This window comes from Alligator mississippiensis, chromosome 2 (assembly GCF_030867095.1).
Source record: "Alligator mississippiensis isolate rAllMis1 chromosome 2, rAllMis1, whole genome shotgun sequence".
Lineage (NCBI taxonomy): Eukaryota > Metazoa > Chordata > Crocodylia > Alligatoridae > Alligator > Alligator mississippiensis.
In genome coordinates, this window is record NC_081825.1 from 127,893,374 (window position 1) to 127,914,739 (window position 21,366).

Consider the following 21,366-nt stretch of genomic DNA (forward strand, 5'->3'; position numbering starts at 1 on the left):
GTCCCTCTTCATTTTCATCCTGAGTTTATATATGAATTAGATAAATGAACCATTCCAAGAATTGTCATATTTTGCTACATTTATATAAGTTAAATATGAAGCAAGAACTGGCTCCTGATGGAGATGAGAAAAACCCATCTCCACCATTGATAAGTACCTCCTGATCATAACTGCTGATCAGCCTAGAGATAAAAAGGGAGGTTAAGTAGATGCGTCTTGCACCTAATGATAAATGCCATCAAACCAGGTCTCTGTTATATCATCAAAGGAAGTTAATTAAAAAACTAAGGCCACTCCCCACTAGTGTTTGCTGAAGACACCCATGAGCTCAACCCTGGAAAGCTGTTGCATGCCCCAAGAGAGGATAGACATGCAAAAGTGAACCACTAAATTCTCTAGTCATGTCAACACTTTATAGCCACAGAATAATGCCACATAATGTCTACATAATAATAGAGATCTCTATGTGTAACTTTGAGAAGAAGCAGGAAGAGTCAGGTGAGTGAGAATGGGCTATGAGCCACACACTTCTCAGTCCTAATTCTAGCTCTGCCAATGACTTGTTCTAGGACCTTAGCCAAGTCCCTTTTCTTATGTATGCTTTAGTTTTTCCCCCTTTGGAAAAGAGGGATATTGTTTTCCAGCTTCACTAGGGGGACAGGAGGCTTATCCACCTCCTATCATGTTAGAAATGTAAAGAGCTATGGAGTATCATTGATCATAATTCTATTCTACTTGACTAGATCCACTGAACATATTGATCCCATATACCAGTTGTTGTAGTTTCTAGATTGTACATTTTTGGAATGAGCCAATATGGATATTCTAATTTAGGTTCTTGCAAGAATCCTATTAAACAAGAGATAAGTCTGCATCTGGGGAGGAGGGTCAGGGTGTCACCAGGTTAGTCAATATGTCTCAAAATATACTAGGGAATGAGCAAAAGTGAAATTGCAATTCCAATCCAAATATTGGTTTCCAGGTTCCAGTTAAATAGGGATTTCATATCAGCAGTTTCATTTTGATCTAGTTAGGCTAGTAATAGTTGTAGTACAAATTCAGTCAAGCATGTAATTGAAAACTTGCTGTTGAGGTAAACAGTTATATTGATCAAAACCATTTCCTAAAGAAGAAAAGTAAATCAGGGCAAAATGACAAAAGGGATTTTAAGGAGATGAAGCTCAGCGAAAAAGAATAAAAAAAGGAGGCAGAAAATGATAGTGTGTGAATGGGCATTCTTATACCTTAAAGCCAGCTGTATATTTGGCTTTAGTTTCAATACACGATACATAAAGAATCTAAGAAACCTGAGATTCGTATATTTATTCCATATACATCATTCAGCTGATTTGGCTTTTGAATCCCAAGTCAGGAGAACAGACCAACCTGCAATTAGCTTTAAATCCAGAGCTCTAAAATCAGTCAATAGAACATGAGAAATGTGGCAGCACTTCCAGCTCTGTGGCCTAATATGCTATGAACTGTTAAATAAGAATAAAGAATATTATAGTAACTTCCATGGCTATTTGAGCCTAATGGATACTGATCTTTAAAAAATGAGTAGGAAGGTACATTTCCTTTCTTCTAGTATATGCAGCAGGAAGTTGTCTTGATTTAGCTGCTGGATATTTTTCTTCAAGTACTAACACAGGGCACAATTAACCTTAGCCTCAGAGAGGAGTTGGCAGAGGAGGTCCTTGAATTTCAGGGATTTGCATGAGGATTCCCTTACCTAGAGGCCTAATACCATGAGGTGATGAGCAGAGGCATAACCAGGCAATTCTGCACCCTGGGCAGTAGTGGTGCATGAGATAGCAGGCAGCCAGCACCTCCAGCAACTGCTATTTTTGCACCCCTGACTTAGTTACGCAATTGGTGCTGAAGACAGTCAGCTCCTAATAATATCAGGGGAACATGAGTGTGATCAATATGCCACAACATTGGGTCTTCCTATCATACACGGGAAGAGCATATTTATAAATAAAAGATAGATCATAAGGAATCTTTCCACCAAGAGAAAGCTCACTCATGTCCATTCCTTAGTGTCATGGAAAATCCATGGAAGAATTTTGCCACAGGCACACTCTATGCTCGTGTTACTGATATTGCTGCTTTTAATATCTGGAAAGTTGCTGCACCTATCACTGAACAGTCTTGGTGGCAAAAGAAGAATGAATCTTTTTTCCATTGCTAAGAAGTCCTCCAGCATAATTCCTCAGATGCAACAAAAAGCTAAAGGATTGCTGTCAGAGAAGAGGTAAAGCCCTCCCAATTGCTTTACAGAACTGGAGTACTTAAGAAGAACACTAGAAAATATATGCATTAAAGACATGACTCCTGAACTCTCTCATCAATACAAATTATGGATCCTTTTCAAACCTAACAGGTTCTAGTTTCCATCTCCCTAGACACGTGCAGCTCTCATTAACACCAGTGTGAGTACCACAAACAACGGAGATGCCTAATATTTGTGAGTAATTCATAGACTAAATTATTTAGAAGAAAAAATAGTTAGGGTGCTACACCAATTTATGCCTGGTGATGACTGGCCAATATACTTTACCATTAATAATATGCAAAAGCTGGTAGCGGTTTCTTGGTATGTAAGTTTGGGATGGGAAGTTTTACCTGTAACAGTAGGCACAAAGAGATCCCAGGAAGAGCAGCAGGAGCAGCACAACTATGCAAACTGTAACTGTGATGTTCCGCACCTTCATTTGCTCCACATGTTGCTTCTCCCACCACTCCAAGTCACTGAACTGACAGCGTTCTCCCACATAACCTGCCACACAGCTGTCAAAGGCAAATGAGATTACTGACTAATGACAGAAAAGGAAAATGTCATTGTTTTAGTCACCTTTTGTAGTGATTCATCAATCCTGAGGGAAATGGCCTGTAGAATTTAACAGGCACAACACAAAAAAGGTTCTACAGAAACTGCTGTAAACCTCCCTATAGAATTGGATAATGAATAGGATCTCTTTACAACAGAATGTCCCCCATGGCTTTCCAATTAGCATCTACCAAACAGGAAGTTCAACTTAAAGTTTTGCAAACTAGACAAGGCAATAAGAACATGTTGAATAATTTAATTAAAGAACACTGACAACCAGCTTCATTGTGAAACTTAATTTTTGGTTCAAGACAATGGAGAAAGAAGAAACGAGGCATTGCAGAAGCTCTGATAGAACTAACTTTGGGCCTTTCCTTAGTTTTAACCAACAATTTTTGGTTTGCTTTTTAAGACACCCCTTCGGTGTTGTGAAAACAGACACAAAAATACATTCCTAGCATCTGAAAACAAAAATTATAGAAATAGACAAATAAAAGGGAATCTCACCAGTCTGGTTTCATTGTCCAAACTGTGTGATATGCAAAAAAAAGGAAGAAAGCAATACAAACAGTGAAAGGGAAATTAGATTCTTAGAATTATTTCAATGTTAATGATGTAGCATTGAATCCTACTCTGCAAATTTAAATGACTAGTGTTACTAGAGTCATATAAGTGAAGTGAAGAGGATTTGGCCTGTAGCACCTGATCTGAAATTGTCCTAAAAACATGTACTAAATCCATGCACTTTGTTTCTGTCAAAAAATATGACAAGTGTATGCTCAGAACTAGAAAATACCAAAATGTTTTCAATGTAGAATCACAATATATTCTGTATAAGCCAAACAAATCTCTTTGAACCATGAGCACTTTTATCAAATTAAAATGTTTGGTATGTTACTGCTAAATAACACATTTCTCCACAACTGTTTTTATATTTCATACTACCATTGTCCTATGTGAATGAATACTGCCATCTAGTGTGCAAAAAATAATCATTAAAAATAAACTCTGCCAGATGATATATGGAGAGAGTTAACATTACTCTGAAGTCAGGCAGAAGGTAAGGCAGAGGGATGCCTTATAAACTAATAGTTGAGCACAGTGGAACTTGAATTCATTAAATGCATCCCATTTTGTTTTGCAGTTTTGAAGAACATGTACATTGCAGGCATTTCACTGTATGGCAAACTCTGGATAAAATCCAAACTAAACCCAATGAAAAGTGAAATTTCTTTAATAAATCTAATAGAAATTCCTAGAAGGAGAAAATATAGCTCTGAAGGATTTTTCACTTCTGTAACAAAATAAAAGCAAATATCAGTTATGAATATACATATCTGATATTGTTGCATCTTCCTTTATAGTTCCATGCAGCATGTTCAAAATGGGCCAGAGTACAAGACATTCACTTCATAGGATACAATTCAAGGTACTAAAAAAAAAACACCTTTCCCTTTTCTTATTTTAACCTTGTAGTACCCAAAAGTGGTCCAGAGGGGTACAGCTGCCCCTCTCTGCTAACACAGAGAATGTGTCAGCTGAGCAAAAGGAGGGTTTCAGATTAAAAGGGTCATCCAGGAAAAGCCTGGTCCAGAGCCCAAATCCATGAAGTTCCCTGCATGACCACTCAGAGGGGTGTCTGGAGAGCAGTAAAGGGAGGTGTCAAAGGAGGAATAATAAGAGAACAAAAGATCCTTCTGTGGATGGACCTTCTGACACTTCACTCCGAGGGTTATGCTAGGGCTATAGAAGCTACTTCTGACATTATGAGAGGTTCTTCCACTGCTGCATAGCCACTTACCCATCTCCCCTGCCCCACACAGACACACACACATCTCCTCACAGATCATCTGAAACTCTTGTGTGAACTGAATAAAGGTTAGACTAAGACAACAATTGCAATGATCAGTAATGCACAGGACATACAAAGTAAAATATTTTATTGCTTGTTAACAGCCAGAAACAGAATCGGGGTTAGAAGAGACTTCAAACGTCATGTTGTCCAACTCCCAAGTGCACATGGCAATATCTGCTATTCATTCATATAGATGAAACAAAGGCCAGTACTTACTTGCATGCATAATCTTGTAGATCTGAAACATAAACACAGATTCCCCCATGGAGACAGTAGGACTCGTGTGACGATGGACAGCCTATAAATTCATCCTGCGCAGTGGGAGTGGCAATACCCCTGGTACTAGAAGTAGAAGGCACTGGTGATTCTGAAATACAGGATTTACATGCATGCATATCTTGGGGATTGGTTAAACTGACAAAATGGCTTACTACAAGCCCTCAGGAAACAAGTAAGGCACTCATCTCAGTTAAGAGATTGTGATTTGAACGTAACACATGATAAAGATAAAACTGTAGTTTACGGTGCTGTTTTGTTACCTTAACATAGCCCTGTCAAACACCACTGAGCAAGATTTAAGAGGTAAGGGCCATTGGATGAGATACCACACTTTATAGATGCTATTATGTTTGCTTTGATCCCTCTCAAATAACAGAGTATATTGATGTGTATATGCCTAGGGACAGAAATTACACATTATCCAGTATAAGTGATTGGAAACCAGTTCAAATTTGTAACACAACAGAATTTCAGAACACATGAACTACTTTCAAAATGGCTGTAACTAATTTAAGATAAACCTGGATGGAAGTAGGCTCAAACATATCTGATTTAGGTTAAATCAGTTTATTGAAATTCTGTCCCAGATCCACTCTACATTCAAATTAACGCACAGTCCCCCAGAATCCCAGGATGCTTTGCACCTTCCTGCAAACCCCCCCTTGCAGGGTGGGCAGGCTAGCCTTAGCCAGAGCTGTCTGCTCCAGCCAAGGAGGGAAGCATGCTCTAGCACCCTTCAGCTTCTGGCCTGGACCACTGCAGGCATGTGGCTGCATTTCTGAAATCAAAAGTGAATGTTCACTTGCTTATCGGTTCAATCCATGCAGCTTAAACAAACCTGTGAAAATTGAATTGATTCAGCCTCGGACTTTTTGACTGTCTGTACTTAGCCCATATGTATAAATAACAGATTCATTTGGGTGGATGGTTGTACTTCCACATACATGTGGAAGACATACTAGCTGCATCTGTGTCAATATACCTTGGATCTCTGGTTCCAGAAAATTAAGTCAGGCAACTGGGGAAAATAAATCACCATACAGTCATGTTCCACCAGAAACAGTCACAGAGGGACCTACAGTTACTATAATGAATTTCCATCATGAATGATGTCTTGAAGTTAGACAAACTCCACCGGGGTGGCTGTGTGTTTCACACCTAAGGGACTCATCCTACCAATTTTCACAGGAAAGCTACATTTCTTTCTCAAGTAAATCTATACTAGAGTCAAAAGTATCACTGGAGCTTGCATACCTGAGCTTTTTTTAAGATACAAAGCATCAATAATAGTATAGTTGTGGCAAGGCAGAGCTCTATGTGGTTCAACCACTCAAATATCTACTTGCAGGGTTACCTTAGCAGTCCACATTAAGTTTCCTGTTACACTTGTAACAGGATAGGCTGACCAGTTTAAAGCCAGCTCAGATAAGTCTACATAAGCTGTGATCACACCTACACTGCCAGGACTACAATTCTGGGTTCATTTACTATGTGAAGATTATTTTTCTATGGAAGGTGTTGTAGTAGTGATATAATAAATTTAGGCATTGCCCAGGCAGCTGCATAGTTTGTCAAGCACTTGTGAATATGGTGTGTCTTGTAAAACACAGATCTGCACCCATGCTGCCAGAGAACTGGTTTTAATATATTTTTGTGTCTTTTCTCCTCACCTACATTCATTTCATAACATATACATATGGAGATCGCACTTGTATTTTAATGTAGGTGTAAGGATATGATTGGGTAGCATTATATAGCTCTACTTCAGCACAGGTACTTGATAACATCTACGACTTAGTATAGGGTTTTTGCAATGCGGTCTGTAGTAGCAGTGATGATTTTTTTTAAATTGAAAGTAGTCATGGCATAGAACATACATGGAAAGAAACAACTTATTTCTACATTTGGGCTCCATGTGTGATTAAAAAGGGTGACAAAAATATTCACAGTCAATAAGCATGTAAAATAGCAGGTTAGAACATACCAACATATTAGAGCAAATTGACAATTTGTAGTCTTTAAAACACTATTCCTAAATTAGATGTTATTTCAAGTCAAAGTTTCTCAGTTACAGCTGAAAGATTAAATCCCTGAAGGAGGGGATGAGATCCTGCACTGTATCCTACATTAAAACTTTCATTCAGGTCACTGTAGGCATAGACTTTTGAGAGTTTTACACATTTTTTTCTGGCATACCAGCAAAATGGCTGTAGAGTGCCAGCACAAAAACAATGAATCATTTAGTTCCATATTTTTCAAAACAGCTCAGCTTTCATTTACCCAGCTATATAAGGGTCACATATTAGGAAGTGTTCAGCTTTTATCGGCTCCCTTTGTGAAATGTATGGCCAATTTTTCTGAACAATTTAGCAGCCAAGACACAGAGCTCTTCTGAAAATCTGGCCACTTATATTGGTAAATTAATGGGAACGGAGCTCACATGAAAATCTGGCCAAGAAATTCTGCTTGTTCTGGGGGGCAGGGATGGCAGCTAAAATGATATGCCAGACTTTTGCAGGCCTTCTGCAGAAGGTCAAAAACCACAGATAGCATGAAAAGTGACTTAGCACAGTGAATCTGAGCTGACCTCAGAAAAGGGGCATAGTGTTACCCCTAAAAAGACTACAGACAGCATTAGTTACACATTATTAAAATTAGAGAATAGAAATAAGATCTGATCATCAGCACTGATGGTTTCAAACAAAAGGAATCAAATCCCAGGCTTTGTGAAACCTGGTCACCTCAGCCCATCTCTGCAGGGGAATGTGCAGTTTGCAAAACAGCAGCATCCAGAACCAATCCAATTAGATTCACTTGCTGCCTGATGTATTATTATTCAGCAATTTTTGAATTTCCCAGTGCAACTAATCTGTCTGAGCACTCAATCTTCCTTCATCAAGAACCACATTATTTGTCTCATTTACTAGCTTTACTCACCAGTACAGTCAGCCCCAGTTCCAAACAACCCATTGGTGCAAATGCAGGTGTAGTTTCCTTCAGTGTTTATGCAGATAGTATTTTCCCCACAGGTGTGGATCCCCAGTTTGCATTCATCAATATCTGTTACCCAAACAGGTTGTGATTAGAAGAATGAATGCCTCAAAAAATCAGTCTAACAGTGGCCTCAGCTTTACAGCTTCCTACCACCAGGAAAAATACTCCAGTTTTCCTCCATAAACTACCTTTAGCAGTGAGTGGAATGAAATAGCTGGAAGTGTGAGGTGGCTAGGTAATCACACCTTTGCTTGCACCTTGAGTGAAGTAAGTGCTGAAGGAAGGATTCTCTTCCACAACGGGAAGAAAGAAGCAGCATCTCCCTTAAAGGTAATGGACCAAGACAAGAAGAGAGGTAGGAGAAGACTTTAAAGTGCAGTCTGTACAAGAATGTTTTCTCTTAATATTTTCCATCACTGCTATGCCTATTCCAGCTTCACCAGTGATCGTTAGTAACAACTAGAGTACTAGGGTAGAGAAGCCATTGGTGTTGTAAACCTGTGTTGTCCAGACCTTGTCTAATCCAGTTAGACAGGATGCTTTTACATGTGCTTGGGAGTGGGAGTGGGGGGGGGGGGGGGGAGTTGTAATTAAAGTGCTTGGAGCAACTCGTGTATCAGCATCCCTGTGCTTCAAAATGGCAGTGGAGGCGCTTTATCTAAAGCTCATCAAACAAGCTTTCATTAAAGCGCCCCCACCACCATTTTGAACCATGGGGATGCTGATACATGAGACGTGGAGGCTGGCTGGAGTTCAGTAATTACCACGCTCCCGCAGGCTCGATTAATTGAGTAATTACAGTGCGTCAGCACAGCCTTGGTGCTCCTGCACAGGCACCCAAAGTGTTTAACAACCTGGGAGCTAGTGCACCAAGAAATGCTTAAATCCATACAGAATGTCACACAGTCTAAGGACCTGTTCAGTTCACATGCACTTTGACTTAACACCTGAACGTTGAGGTGAATCTATCACTACTTTATGCTATCAGCTGGCAGTAAAATGCATATATCAAGTTTAATATGGGGCCATGAACCTAATCTCACAGTCCTAACTCATGTTAAGTTCTTCTTGAAATCTTCCCAAGTTTTGCCTGAGTTAAGTCTACTAGATCAAAGTTAAAATATCACGGGAAACTCAAAGTAATTCTTTAAAAACCAAATTACAGGAAAATATCCTCAGTAATGTGAATGCGACAAAACATGTCTGGTGAATTCTGCAGTGTCCCTTAACATATTGGCAAATTTCCAGTTGTTGTTAAATGTTAAAAGTCGTTTCGGTTTTGTTGACATCAGGATTCTATCACTTGGAATATTTCAATAAAAAAGTAATGGTATACTGTAGTCTTAAAAACTTTGGGGAGAAAATTAATCCTTTCTCAAATAATTGTATTAGGTTCAGTAAGCAAATCTCAATGAGGAATTAGACCCCATTTGAAAAAGTTCTGAAGCATGTGATTACCATAAGTAATTACCACATGGGTCTTCACTCCATCAGCAGCACTCTCTTTGCCTCCGACCTGTGCAGACAAAATACCTGCAGAACACTTACCCCAGCGTGGTACAGCCAGAGGCATAGTAGCACCCCAGACAGCTGCATGACACCCAGAGAAGCACCAACTCCTGCTATGCCCATTGCAGCAGCCCAATCAGTGACTGCTGTGGCAACAGCTGCTTTTGGGTCCCCCATAAAAGTGGCACCAGAGGTACTGACCTGTCATCCCCCCTCAGTTATTCTACTCATTACCCTCTATCATCTGTCAGTCAGGAGACAGCCCTTTATTTCTTAGTAATCTTATTTTGCATTAAGAATCTGACCTAATCCCAGGTCTGTTAATGGACAAATACCCCATTGACTTCCATGTGCTTTGACTTGGGTCACAAAGGAAAGAGACAGAAAAAGGACATAAGAGAAAAAGAAACTCACATGGAGCTTTCAGGAAGCTTGTTACTACTCTTAGATTGATGTTCTTGGTTCTTATTTTAATGCTAAAAATGCACTAGAAAAAAATTAAAGTATAGGAAATGAACAGAAGATGTGATATCAGAATCAAAGTTCTGGCCAGCAGCATCAGTGGATCTTATTATTAACATGGTTTGAAATGGACTCGCGTTGTAAATGTCAACACCCTGAATCTCATGTCTATTAAGCTAACATAGCATTATGCTTAGTATAACACATTCAGTGAATACTTTCATTTATATGCATGGAAACAATTTCCAGTAAATCGCCATTCATTCATCCATTTCTTCCTTGAGTATATGTGCCAAAGAAAGTGTAAACAATGAGAGGGAGTATCCATTGACAACTATAGGCTTTGTATATTGATTAGGCACTGATGTTCCTATACTTCAAACAATAAAGAAAGAGCCAAAAAGGAAAAGATGATAAATGTCAACTGCCTTGTAGAACTTACTACACTACTATTAGTACACGGGTCCTTACTCCATTTTTCACAAAGAACTGAAACAAATTATCATCATGGACAAGTGACATACCTCTCTTGCATCTTGATCCATGGCTGGTCAGACTCATTAGACATGTTTCTATTACTCACATATTCTGTTTCTACCTAATGCAGTATCACCCTCACAAGCTCCCATACCTGAGCAATGAAGTCCATCTCCACTGTAGCCCTCTAGACACTTGCAGACATAGCCACCTTCAGTATTGATGCACTCAGAGAAGTTTCTATTACAGCGGTTCATATTAATAGCACACTCATTGACATCTATGAGGAAAAGCACAGAGTTAGGAGCCGAGGGGCACATTAGCCATGAAGCAATTACTGGTATGTCAAGGGATTAAATGATAGAAAAGAGATACTTGTATGTGATCCACCCTCAGACTACACTATTACTTGTACCTTCTACTTCTAAAGCATGGGGAAATAAGGAAGCGGTGTCCCTACTTCTGAGTATGAATTTAAATTAGATAGTTAAAGGATCCCATTCACCCAGATGCCTGACCCTTAGCTACTTTAAGAATCCCAGACTTTTTAAAATTTTAATTTCTATCAAAAACTGTATGTATGGGGGAAATCTTCACTCCAAAGAGTTCCCCAGTCCATAGCTCTGACCTCCATTGACAAACTCTTGAAAGCATAATACTTGTAGATGTTAGAATGTAAATCTTTCAAAGCAGAAGGACTTATCCCTAAATGTTATAACATTTCACCTAATCATTGATCATGTGAATTTAAAAAAAACCCACAAAACTACACATTTCCAATGAGACACGTTCCAATAAGTCAGTCTTCCTTATATGACAATTAAAGTAGATGCATCTGCAGAGCATGTGGGAGGCCATTTTGTACCACAAGTAGGTGAGCAAAGGTAGAAAGTGTTCTACCAGTACCCTCATCTCCTTTTTTGTCAGCTTGCACAGTCCTGTTGATCTCAGTGGGGGCACAAAGCATATTTTGAGAAAACACTACTTGTTTTAGGGGGTGTTGGCTCCAGCCATGTTGGTCTAAGGACATAGGCAGACAAGGTTCTTTGGGTGATCTGTGATATCACCCAATGTGATATCTTTTATTAGACCAAGTAAATAGTTGGAAAAAATATTCTTTTTTTGAACATTTTTTCCAACTATTTAGTTGGTCTAATAAAAGATATCGCATTTACCCAAAGAACCTTGTCTGCCACTTGTTTTAGTGGTATACTTCCCTGAACGCATTTGTTTCTGTCTGAAAAGAGCCATAAATGGAACAAGGCAGGGTAAAGTATTTATTTCTGAAACTACAATTCAACTACAAGGGGTGCTGTCCCATAAAGATGCATAATATACACGTGTATTTGACATATAGCCTCTCTGCCAATCTACAGTGCCTGGCTTTTCAAGAAATTTAAGGATATGCTTTGATTATGAGGATGTAGTTCAGACTAAAGGATTAAGAGGTAAAGGTGCAATGGTTCAGCACATGTGGTGAGATGCAGTTTCTCTTCCCAATTGTTGTTCTTTAAATAATGATCTAGGCAACCATTGTGTTTTCCAGTCAAATGCTTGTCTATGCTTTATTTTTGTCCCTTTCTTCCCCTAGACATTTGTAATATGCCAAAGCGCTTCCAGTTGCTGTTTTTGCAAGTCCAAGAATGGGTTAACTGTACTATACTTGGTCTTATTGCAGGAGTATCCAAGAACATGTTCTAATAGCAGAGACAGACAGACACAGGAGCTCTTATAAAAATACAACATAAACGTTATATTAGGCCTAAAAGAATCCCCAGTTCACAGGTCTAAATTATGCATCAAGTATAGTTTCTATGTGTCTTGAGCTTTTATAATTAGATTTAGTTTATTAATACATACATTTGTGTTTTTATTATTCCCAGTGCATCACTCATTAATATTAATAGGATTAGCACTCAGGACTCAAGGGAATATAATCTATGCATCCCTTAGATATTTCATCTCACATGTTCTCTGTTGATCATCCTTTGCAACTAAAATGATGAGTTTAAACACAAATGGTCTCATCAGTCTTTCTGTGATGGCTTTTGCAACAGATATGTGGCAAAAAGCAAGCAACTCTTTCAGTTCTATAATTTTCCAGAAAATTGTATTTCATTTTTGTTCTTACCAAGACATGATTTCCCCTCCCAGGTAAATCCCTCCAAACACTGGCACATAGCACCATCTTCCAGTGAGACACACTGGGCATTGGTATTACACTCTAACACAGCACAGTCATCTAGATCTGTCGTAGAAAGAAAATTAAAACCTGTCATATTAACTGCATTGCTAGTTCTACTGATTCAAAGAGCCGACGGATTTTAACAAAACTGCATACTGGGCCAAAGTTTTAAAATGTAAGCTCCACTAGACTTAACAACGACCAGCTAACATAATGCTCTTGGTCTGTCTACATGAGGCATATATGGTGTTTAACAACTGGTTTTCCCAAATAAGCAAAATTATAGACTGTAACAAGTATTCACTACTTTCTGTCACAGGGCCATTTAGAACTGTCTATAGTAAATCATCAGCAGCAATCTCTCACAGTCAAAGATGATTGTCTTCCATGATTGCCTTATCTGTGGGTCAAAGATGGCTGACAAGGCCAATCCAGGATCAACAGGTTGTATTGCAACTTGGGCACATATTTCCACGTGGGTGGGTGGATCCAGATTCTTGATTCGGTCTGCAACACGCTGTTTCTGCCACTCCCACTTTTCCATCTCCTATTGTCAGCATTAGGTTTCAAAGTACAGAGATCCTTGCAGCAGACTCTTCCTCCATTTGGGGCAATCCTGGGTGATAGTCTCCCATGAGTTGATGTCGATGTTGCATTTTTTCCAAGCTGGCCTTGAGGATGTACTTGAAGTGCTTTCTCTGCCTTCCTTTGAGCATATGCCTTGACTGAGCTGGGAGAATAAAACTTGCTTTGGGAGTCTGGAAGCAGATATCTGGATGATGTGGCTGGCCCAGAGAAGTTGATGTTGGATGATCATTGCCTCGATGCTCATTAGATGTGTGCGAAATGGGCCGTATTCTATTTAGATTTGGCCCGAATCAGGGACAATGATTTGATTTGTTGATTCGGATCACTGTCCCTGATTTGATTCGGACGAATCGGAATCCACAGATTCAATGCTGATTCAGAGAATCAGCAATTCGGCCATAGACACAGCTTTAAATGTTTTTTTCTATATACCTCGAAGTACTTGGTGCAGCTCATGAATGTTACAGTGCTGGGGTGGATGGAGCATCCCACAGGAGCATGGGTGGGGCCCTGCATGCTTGGTGGTGAACCCAGAAGTGGACCAGAAGTACTTCCAGTCCACTTCCAGGTCCACCAGGGAGCACACCCTCCAGCTCGGGGGTCCTGGGACCCCAGGAGCCTCTCTGAGCCAGGAGGCACCAGTTGCTAAGCTAGGAGGAGCACAGGGGCCCCCCTGCATGCTCCCCGGTGGACACAGAAGTAGACCAGAAGTGCTTCTGGTCCACTTTCAGGTCTGTTGCCAAGCACCCTGGGGAGCCCCCCATGCTGAGTGCCCCTGTGGGACACTCTATTCACCCCAGCATCGCAGTATTCACAAGCCACCTGGTACCTTGAGGTATGTAGAAAAAACATTTAAATCTGTGTCTATGTCTGAATCTCCAAATCTTTCCGAATCTCTCCAAATCAATTCAGAGTGTTCTGATTCGATTTGGAGAGATTAAAGGGTCTCCTGATTTGATTCAGATTCAGAGATTCAGCCACCGAATCGGGCCAAATCACCACCAAATCAAATCAGGGATCAAAGCTTCACACAGCCCTAATGCTCATGATGTTTGCTTGAGACAAGACACTAATGTTGGTGCATTTATCTTCCCACCGGATATGAAGGATCTTCCGCAGGCAGCACTGATGATACTTCTCCAGCAACTTGAGATGTCTCCTATACATTGTCCATGTCTCAGCTCCATACAGTAAGGTAAAGATCATGGCTGCTTGGTAAACCACGAGCTTGGTTTCCCGATGTTGTGATCTTCAAACACCCATTTACTCAGGTGTCCAAAGGCTACACTTGCACGTTTAAGGCAATGTTAGAGTTCTTCACTGAAGTCAACCTTCTATAAGAGATGGCTTCAGAGGTATGGAAAATCCGCAATGTTGTCCTGAGTCTTGCTGTAAATCTGAATGATCAGAGTTGGGGACTGCTCATGAAGAAGTTGTTGATGGAAGACCTTAGTTTTCTGACTGTTAAACTTCAGTCACAATTTCTTGGTCATCAATGCCTTGGTGAAGACATTGATGATTGACTGAAGACCTGCTTCTAAGTAAGCACACACTATAGCATCATCAGTGTACTGGAGTTTGATGATTAAGGACAAAGTGGTCATGGTTTGGGCTAGGAGTCAGCTCAGGTTATAGTAAATGCTTTTACTTTGATTAAATGGGTTGCCCAGCTGAAGCTACTTGACCCAATTGTATGGTCTGGCATGGACAGTGGACACTCATCATAAGTTTGCTCCAGGCTACAAATGTAATAATCTTCATTTTAGGCCAAGTGAACAGTACAAAGTGTTGCTAACATAACTATGTCAGTAAGGAGCGTGAAAAAGTTACACACCTAGCTGTTGCACGTAGCTATTCTGACAAATTCTATCTATGTTGAATCAATTTACAGTTAATGTAATTCAGGGAAGTAATTTAGCCCTACCACCCAAATAATTCTTTTTCCAAAACTAAACTGTGTTACTTCTAGAGGGCATGCTCAAGCAGCAAGGCCTTTTAAGGGAAAAGTACTCCTTTTATTGAACCCAAGACTATTTTTGGATATGGATTTTTACCACAAGGTAAAAAGGGAGGGATTTACCATGTGGTAGTTGTCCTGTGATAACTGTTGGTGTGCATGCTCTTACTCTGCAATAAGTACAGTAGAACCTACAAACTTCTCAAGGTTAGATTCCTTAACCCACTGCAAACATGAGAGGTTAAAACGTGAATGAATGCATATAAGCTTCAGTAAACAGCTGTACAGAACCACTGAGGTGTTCCAGCTGTTTGCTGCTGCTTTCATTTCAAAAAGCACCGCTTCTCTGACCAGCTGCATGGGACCCTCTGATGAGCTCTCTTTGAAGTGTAGTAAAGAAACAGAGCCCTCTGAAGTAAAAGCTGCAGCAAACCAATGAGAGGTTCATGTTAATTTGCCACCCACTTGCACAGCAGGTTGCCAGACCACCTGGATCCAAGTGATGTAGGATTTATTGTACAGGCTAATCCACAAAGGGGTAAGGATTTATTACATATCATCTGTTCTGTGGTAACTGCCATGTGTATGCTGTTACCCTGCACTAAGCAGAAGCTAACTTATGGAAACTTAGCATTCAATGAAAGAGAGGTAAATTATTGTGGGTTAGCTTCCACTTGCCATGAGCTAAGAGCTTGCTTGTAGGCAGCTACCAAGGAGCCACAAACATACAGTAAAGAGGGTGGCTTTTTTACTTCATGGCAAAGTGTTTGTGTGCTTATACCTTTTGTCTACAGTATGTCCAAAGTACCATTAACTGCACTGGAGAAATGATTTTTAAAATATAAATATTTGTAACAATTAATCTGAGGGGGGAGATGGCTAGTGAAGAGAAACTCTTAAGGAATAATGACTGTTGATGCTCACATACTTCCCAAGGTCATATCATTCATTCCTGCACTATAATATAGGTTTCTTTTGTTCTTCTTCTTCTTTTTGCTGGTTTAATATTCAGTGTAAATGCTACAGATTAATGTAGTTCCCTTCTTCCTCTAAGCTCCACCACTCTTCTCTGATCCAAATGAAAAAGCTAATTTCTATCCTGCTCAGAACTGCACCTTCAGTTGAGTGAGATAACCCATGTGAACCAGGGAACTATGCACCTTACCAGATACCATGATTTCAGCCATCAGCAAATGTTGGGTTTGCTCCTTCTCATCACTGGTAGTATCCCCACTATCCAGTGGGCTCTGGTACAAGGGTTCCAGTATTGTTGTTTGATTCTTTGGTTCCACCTCTTTATGTACAAAGACTCCTTAAGAAAATGTTGTAGAAAAGGTTGAAGTAGATAAAGTCAGAGTTCCAATTTTTAGTCATGCATATATAATTTCACAAGAATCAGAGTACCTGTGGTTTTCTATTTTCAAAAATCAGTTTGTTGGCATTCTGGCATTCTCAGTGCCACCTAGCATGCCATCACTGACTGATTTTCTCAAATACAAAGGGAAAGGAATTCAACTCATTGTCTGACTATTTTCTTTGCTCTTATGAGCATCAATATCAATATGTTAAGGAAAAGTGGTCAGATGCATATGTCAGTTCTCCAAGGTTTAGTATACTGAAAATTCCCCTTAACGGTATTACTTCCTTCATGAGACAGTAGCTTGTTCAAGTGAGCGTGACTACAAGTTTTTTGTCTAATCCATCCTAAGGAGGGTGGTGAAGAATTGTGCTCTTCTTTATAGATATACTAGTGCAATATAAATAAATGTGGATGAACAGGAATCATTACTCCCTACAGGGCATTAGTGTGTAAGGACTTTCTGCTTAATTTTAGTGGATTAATTTTTAGAGCTGCTTTTTTAAGTTTATTAGGGGAAAGCTCTATTTTCCAAGCCAGATGTTGTGAATTCTAGTTCTTCATTTGAATTGTGCTATTAAATGCAGGTCCTACCTGCATTTGAGAATAGGACCACATTTATGTAACAATATTCCAACAGTTACAATTAACAGGATTCAGTGGAAACAAAGTAGTATTTTTTTTTCAGCTCAGCTAATTTGTCAGCCATGTTGGCTTCTCCAGACATTACTATACTACATCACCCTTACATATAAGTGCATTCTGAAATAATCAGTTTTCTCAGATATCTCATCTACTGATGCTAGGGTACCACTAATGCTGTTTCACACACTTCAATGCACTTACAGAGATTGCCTTAGGTCAGTGATAGATGTTAAAAAGAAGGCACATTAGGATTTGATGCACGATCCCAGCAATCACACTTCCTGTCATGCCACACCTGCATGACAGCTCGCAGCTGCAGGAGAGACCATGTGCTCCTGTGGCTGGGAGCTCTGTCAGCTGATGGGGGCTCCCAGCCAGGGCAGCTCATTGTGCTCCCCCAGCTGAAAGCCCTGATCAGCTGACTAGTTCTCCTAGCCTACAGTGCACAAGAGTGTTCTGGAGGCTAGGAACACAAGCCATATGTTCAATTAAAGGAGTAATAGGAACCAGCCACAACGTTATTATACATATTTTTATGTAATAACTTTGTTGCTTATTCCTCGTTTTATCATACCATTGAATGAACATGTGGCCAGGTCACTACTTAAGATGTGATTAACTAGTTAATCACAGCTTAAGTGCAACCTGTGTCAAGGGCCTTAAGACTTAAAAGGTCAGAACGTTTCTCAGCATAGATAGGTGTTCCTGTGTAGTCTGAAGAACCTGGTAATCATGTAATAGTTTTGCTAACAAGCAGAGATGAAACACAGTATAGTAATATATAGTATTCATCCTTCTGTATGGACAGGAACTATATGTGGGGACAGCTTGATTATAAACTCAGTGATGCTCTGTCATACAGAGAGCATTAAATAACATATATCATACACTTTGCCTCAATGGATCTAAACATCCTGCATAATGATGGACAAGCATCATTATCCACTTACCAGAGATGGGGAAACAAGGCATAAGAGGTTAAATGACATGGAAAATCATACAGAAGCCATGTTGATTTGACCTATGTTCAAACCCCAGAGTGGGAGAAGGGAAGGGAGGGGAAGCTTGAAGCAGTGAGGAAATATTTATGAAGGAAAATGAATACTATGTAAGAAATTACTACAAACTACGCAGAGCAAGATGAAAGTATTCATCTATAATATGAGAGACAGTTTGAAAGACACTTTTAAAATTAGTAACATCATACCTGGTGTTGTAAAAGCAGTATTTAGAGCTTGACAGATTTTCCCATCTTGTTTTCTCAAAAAGCCTTTGTGGCACAAGCAACGAGCAACTCCAAAGCCATTTTCACAGATCTGATCACAGCCTCCATTTTCATAAAGGCAAGGATCTGCCCCTAAAGGAGAGAGATAATACATGTTCTTCAGTGGGGAACAGCCAAATAATAGTGGAATCTGCAGCCAATATCTTCCTGGTAGTACAGATATGGAGCATCTAGAAAACTGGAGCTGACAGAACAGATAGACCTGTTCAGTAAAGGATTCATGTTTCTTTTGATCTGTGGTAGTGAAGTAATGTAAATGTAAATATAAAATTGCATTCTCTCAAGCAAATACAGATATAGGTATTAAATATGTGTTTGAATTTTTCAGTAAACATCTAGAAATCCTCTAGAAGGACATGGAAAGCTGGTCCAAACTGTGACAGCAAACAGAAATTTTTGTGCCCTGGCCAGCAACAGCACTGGAACAGCAATGACAGCCAGGTAGGTGGTAGCTGCTAATCCTGCATACTCTCTAAGTCAGTACCTGCAGTGAAACCCAGCTCACCCACACATAGCTATCACTACTGATTAGAAAAATAGTCTACCTGAAGTCTATAGCCACTTCAGTAAGGCAGGCACAGTAGACAAAGTGTCCTGCAAATTCTCCTACTGGATGGAGTTTGCCCTTACAGAAAAACAAGTGTTTCAGCCCCAAACTAATGGATGTTAAAAGATGTTTTCAATTACTATCCAATAGAGTTACTTGTTTAGGAGAAGGGTGCTAAAGAAAAATAAATTGAGGTCTTTATAAAAAAAAAGTCTGATGGCTTTAGGGCAACTAGTCAGGTTTCAGATACAGATTCCACCTCCTTAGCTGGAAGAAAGCAACTTATATATAAAGTTCTCTTTGTCTTTGTGGGAGTTATATGTCCAACTAAGCATACATCCAGCTGAGAACAAATCTGCTAATGTTCATGGGGTTAAGAAGTAGCATACAACAATGACAAATTTCCAATGATCTCAAAAAGTCAGTCTCATTGTGTTTTTGAGGTTTTTCGAAGTTCCATACAAGATGAACATTCTTACCCAAGAATATCTTATTCTACTGACATCAGTGAAAAAAAAAAGGAAGCTGGTAAGGGAATAACTGCATAACTTTGCAGTATACCTGGTTTCGCCAAAGGATGAACTACAACCACTGATGAGGGTCTCAGCATGCTGCCTCGAAGACGTACCCTGTTTTGGCTGGTCTTCTTATCCATCCTCCTTAATGATGGCTTATCCCAGTCAGAGAACCAAATGTGATCCTCAAACACTGCTATATCAAACGGCTTACCTAGGAAGTGATTAAAAAGATCAGAAGTTGAAGACAGTAAATTGCCCAACTTAAGAACTTTAGCATATGACTAAAATAAGTATTCACGCACACAAACTTATTTCTAGCAGGGCAGCAGTGCTGTACACAGATATCCATGCATGCACTTTTATTGATGTATTAGCACATCTTCCTGCTTTGAAAGCATAGGTCCATGTCCCTCAAGATTTTCTTTTTGCTTTTACCAATATGGCAAAGGTATCCACATCTGAGCTGGGCTAACTCTATCCCATAGACTGTGATGTGTGCCTGCCTGCATATTTATATACACATGCCTACACAAGACATTCCATCACACATTAGCTCAAAAGTGCACCATGCAACAATTTTGCTAAATTTCAAAATTTAGAAATTAGGGTTTGATTTCAAAACAAAAATGCAGGAGAGTTCAAAGGACATGTTTGACCCCTGCTGTCTCATCCTGGCTAAATTAATATCAATGTCAGAGTAAGACACTGGTGTTAGCTTGCTGTAGGCCTCTGCATTCAGAGAAATCAATTCTCACATTTCTGTTATATCCTGAATTGCAACAACCCAAAGACTAGGTACACATACAGAACCTTCAAATTGTTCTAGGAGTGTTCATTGGGGAAGCTTTCAGAACAAAATGTTCTTACCTCTTCTTTGGTTTTTCCATAATTTGAATAATTTCCCCCAATTTATGCCTCTGTAATTTAAAACATCGCTGTTGTGTGAGAGGCACTTTTTGCAGGAAAACAATTTAAACTTTTGTTTTTCCATTTGGGGGAAAGCCTTGTCTATATGGAAAAGTTTTGCATTTCAAGTAAAGTGACATATAACGTTCCTAAGCACTGAATAAACTAAATTTAAAAAGACACAGGGGATTATACCGCTATAAATATATTTCCTTACATATTCACACCTTTAGCACATAACTGAAATAAGTATCCACACAGATGTCTTTCTAGCAGGGTAGCAATGTTGTACACATGCTGACATCCATACATGGTTGTAAACAAGGCCATTGAATTTCTTTTAATTTTTTGGGGGGACGCCTCTGCACTCATCTTTAAATCCTCTGTATCTGGCTTTTTAGTAAGCATGATTTGCAATTCTTTCATTGTAAGAAGTTTGATTAAGACGTCATTACCCTAGATCCTGCTTCTTTTCTATTGCAATTATGTTAATTTACATCCCAATTATGTTAATTTGCATCCCTCACAGTTCTGACATTAGTAGTTTAGCTTTCACATCTTCACTTATAATTTCAGTTTAAAAATTGAAAATAAAAGGAAAAAACAGGATCAAAAATAAAAGATGATGATCCATCCTGCACGGATGTCTAAGCAGGATTGTATATATCCCAATTGCATGAACAAGCAATTGGAGCCTATTAGACCACACACTTGCCAGTTGCTTTTACTCAGACCTACAAAACAGGATTAACAATAGAGCAAATCTAGGAAAAAAGGAATCTGCTTTGTATGCAGCCACTGTTGGATGTCCATAAATTCCACGCATTGCCCACAAATGAGCTGTAACCACAGTGGCAGTAGGTGGGGCTATAGTAATAAGAATAAGTGCTTGTAGTCAAGCACGTCTATTTAGATCCCGTTGGTTAGGTTTGCGATTATATTTGATCTAGATATGCTGTATTAATCTTG

General features: G+C 39.5%; 1 protein-coding gene across 2 annotated transcripts in view; it reads right to left on the reverse strand.

The window, feature by feature from the left end:
- Positions 1 to 21,366, reverse strand: part of EGF (epidermal growth factor) — a 98,245-nt gene that overhangs the window by 14,860 nt on the left and 62,019 nt on the right. Inside the window, exons 15-22 of one of the 2 annotated variants that reach the window (XM_019500145.2) lie at positions 19,535 to 19,702; positions 18,349 to 18,498; positions 16,305 to 16,451; positions 12,541 to 12,657; positions 10,564 to 10,689; positions 7,905 to 8,027; positions 4,905 to 5,055; positions 2,629 to 2,793 (exon numbers count right to left, since the gene is read on the reverse strand). In XM_019500145.2, coding sequence (XP_019355690.1) covers positions 2,629 to 2,793; positions 4,905 to 5,055; positions 7,905 to 8,027; positions 10,564 to 10,689; positions 12,541 to 12,657; positions 16,305 to 16,451; positions 18,349 to 18,498; positions 19,535 to 19,702 — 1,147 coding nt within the window. The remainder of the gene's footprint in view (positions 1 to 2,628; positions 2,794 to 4,904; positions 5,056 to 7,904; positions 8,028 to 10,563; positions 10,690 to 12,540; positions 12,658 to 16,304; positions 16,452 to 18,348; positions 18,499 to 19,534; positions 19,703 to 21,366) is intronic. The other variant, XM_019500146.2, reaches the window with a different exon arrangement.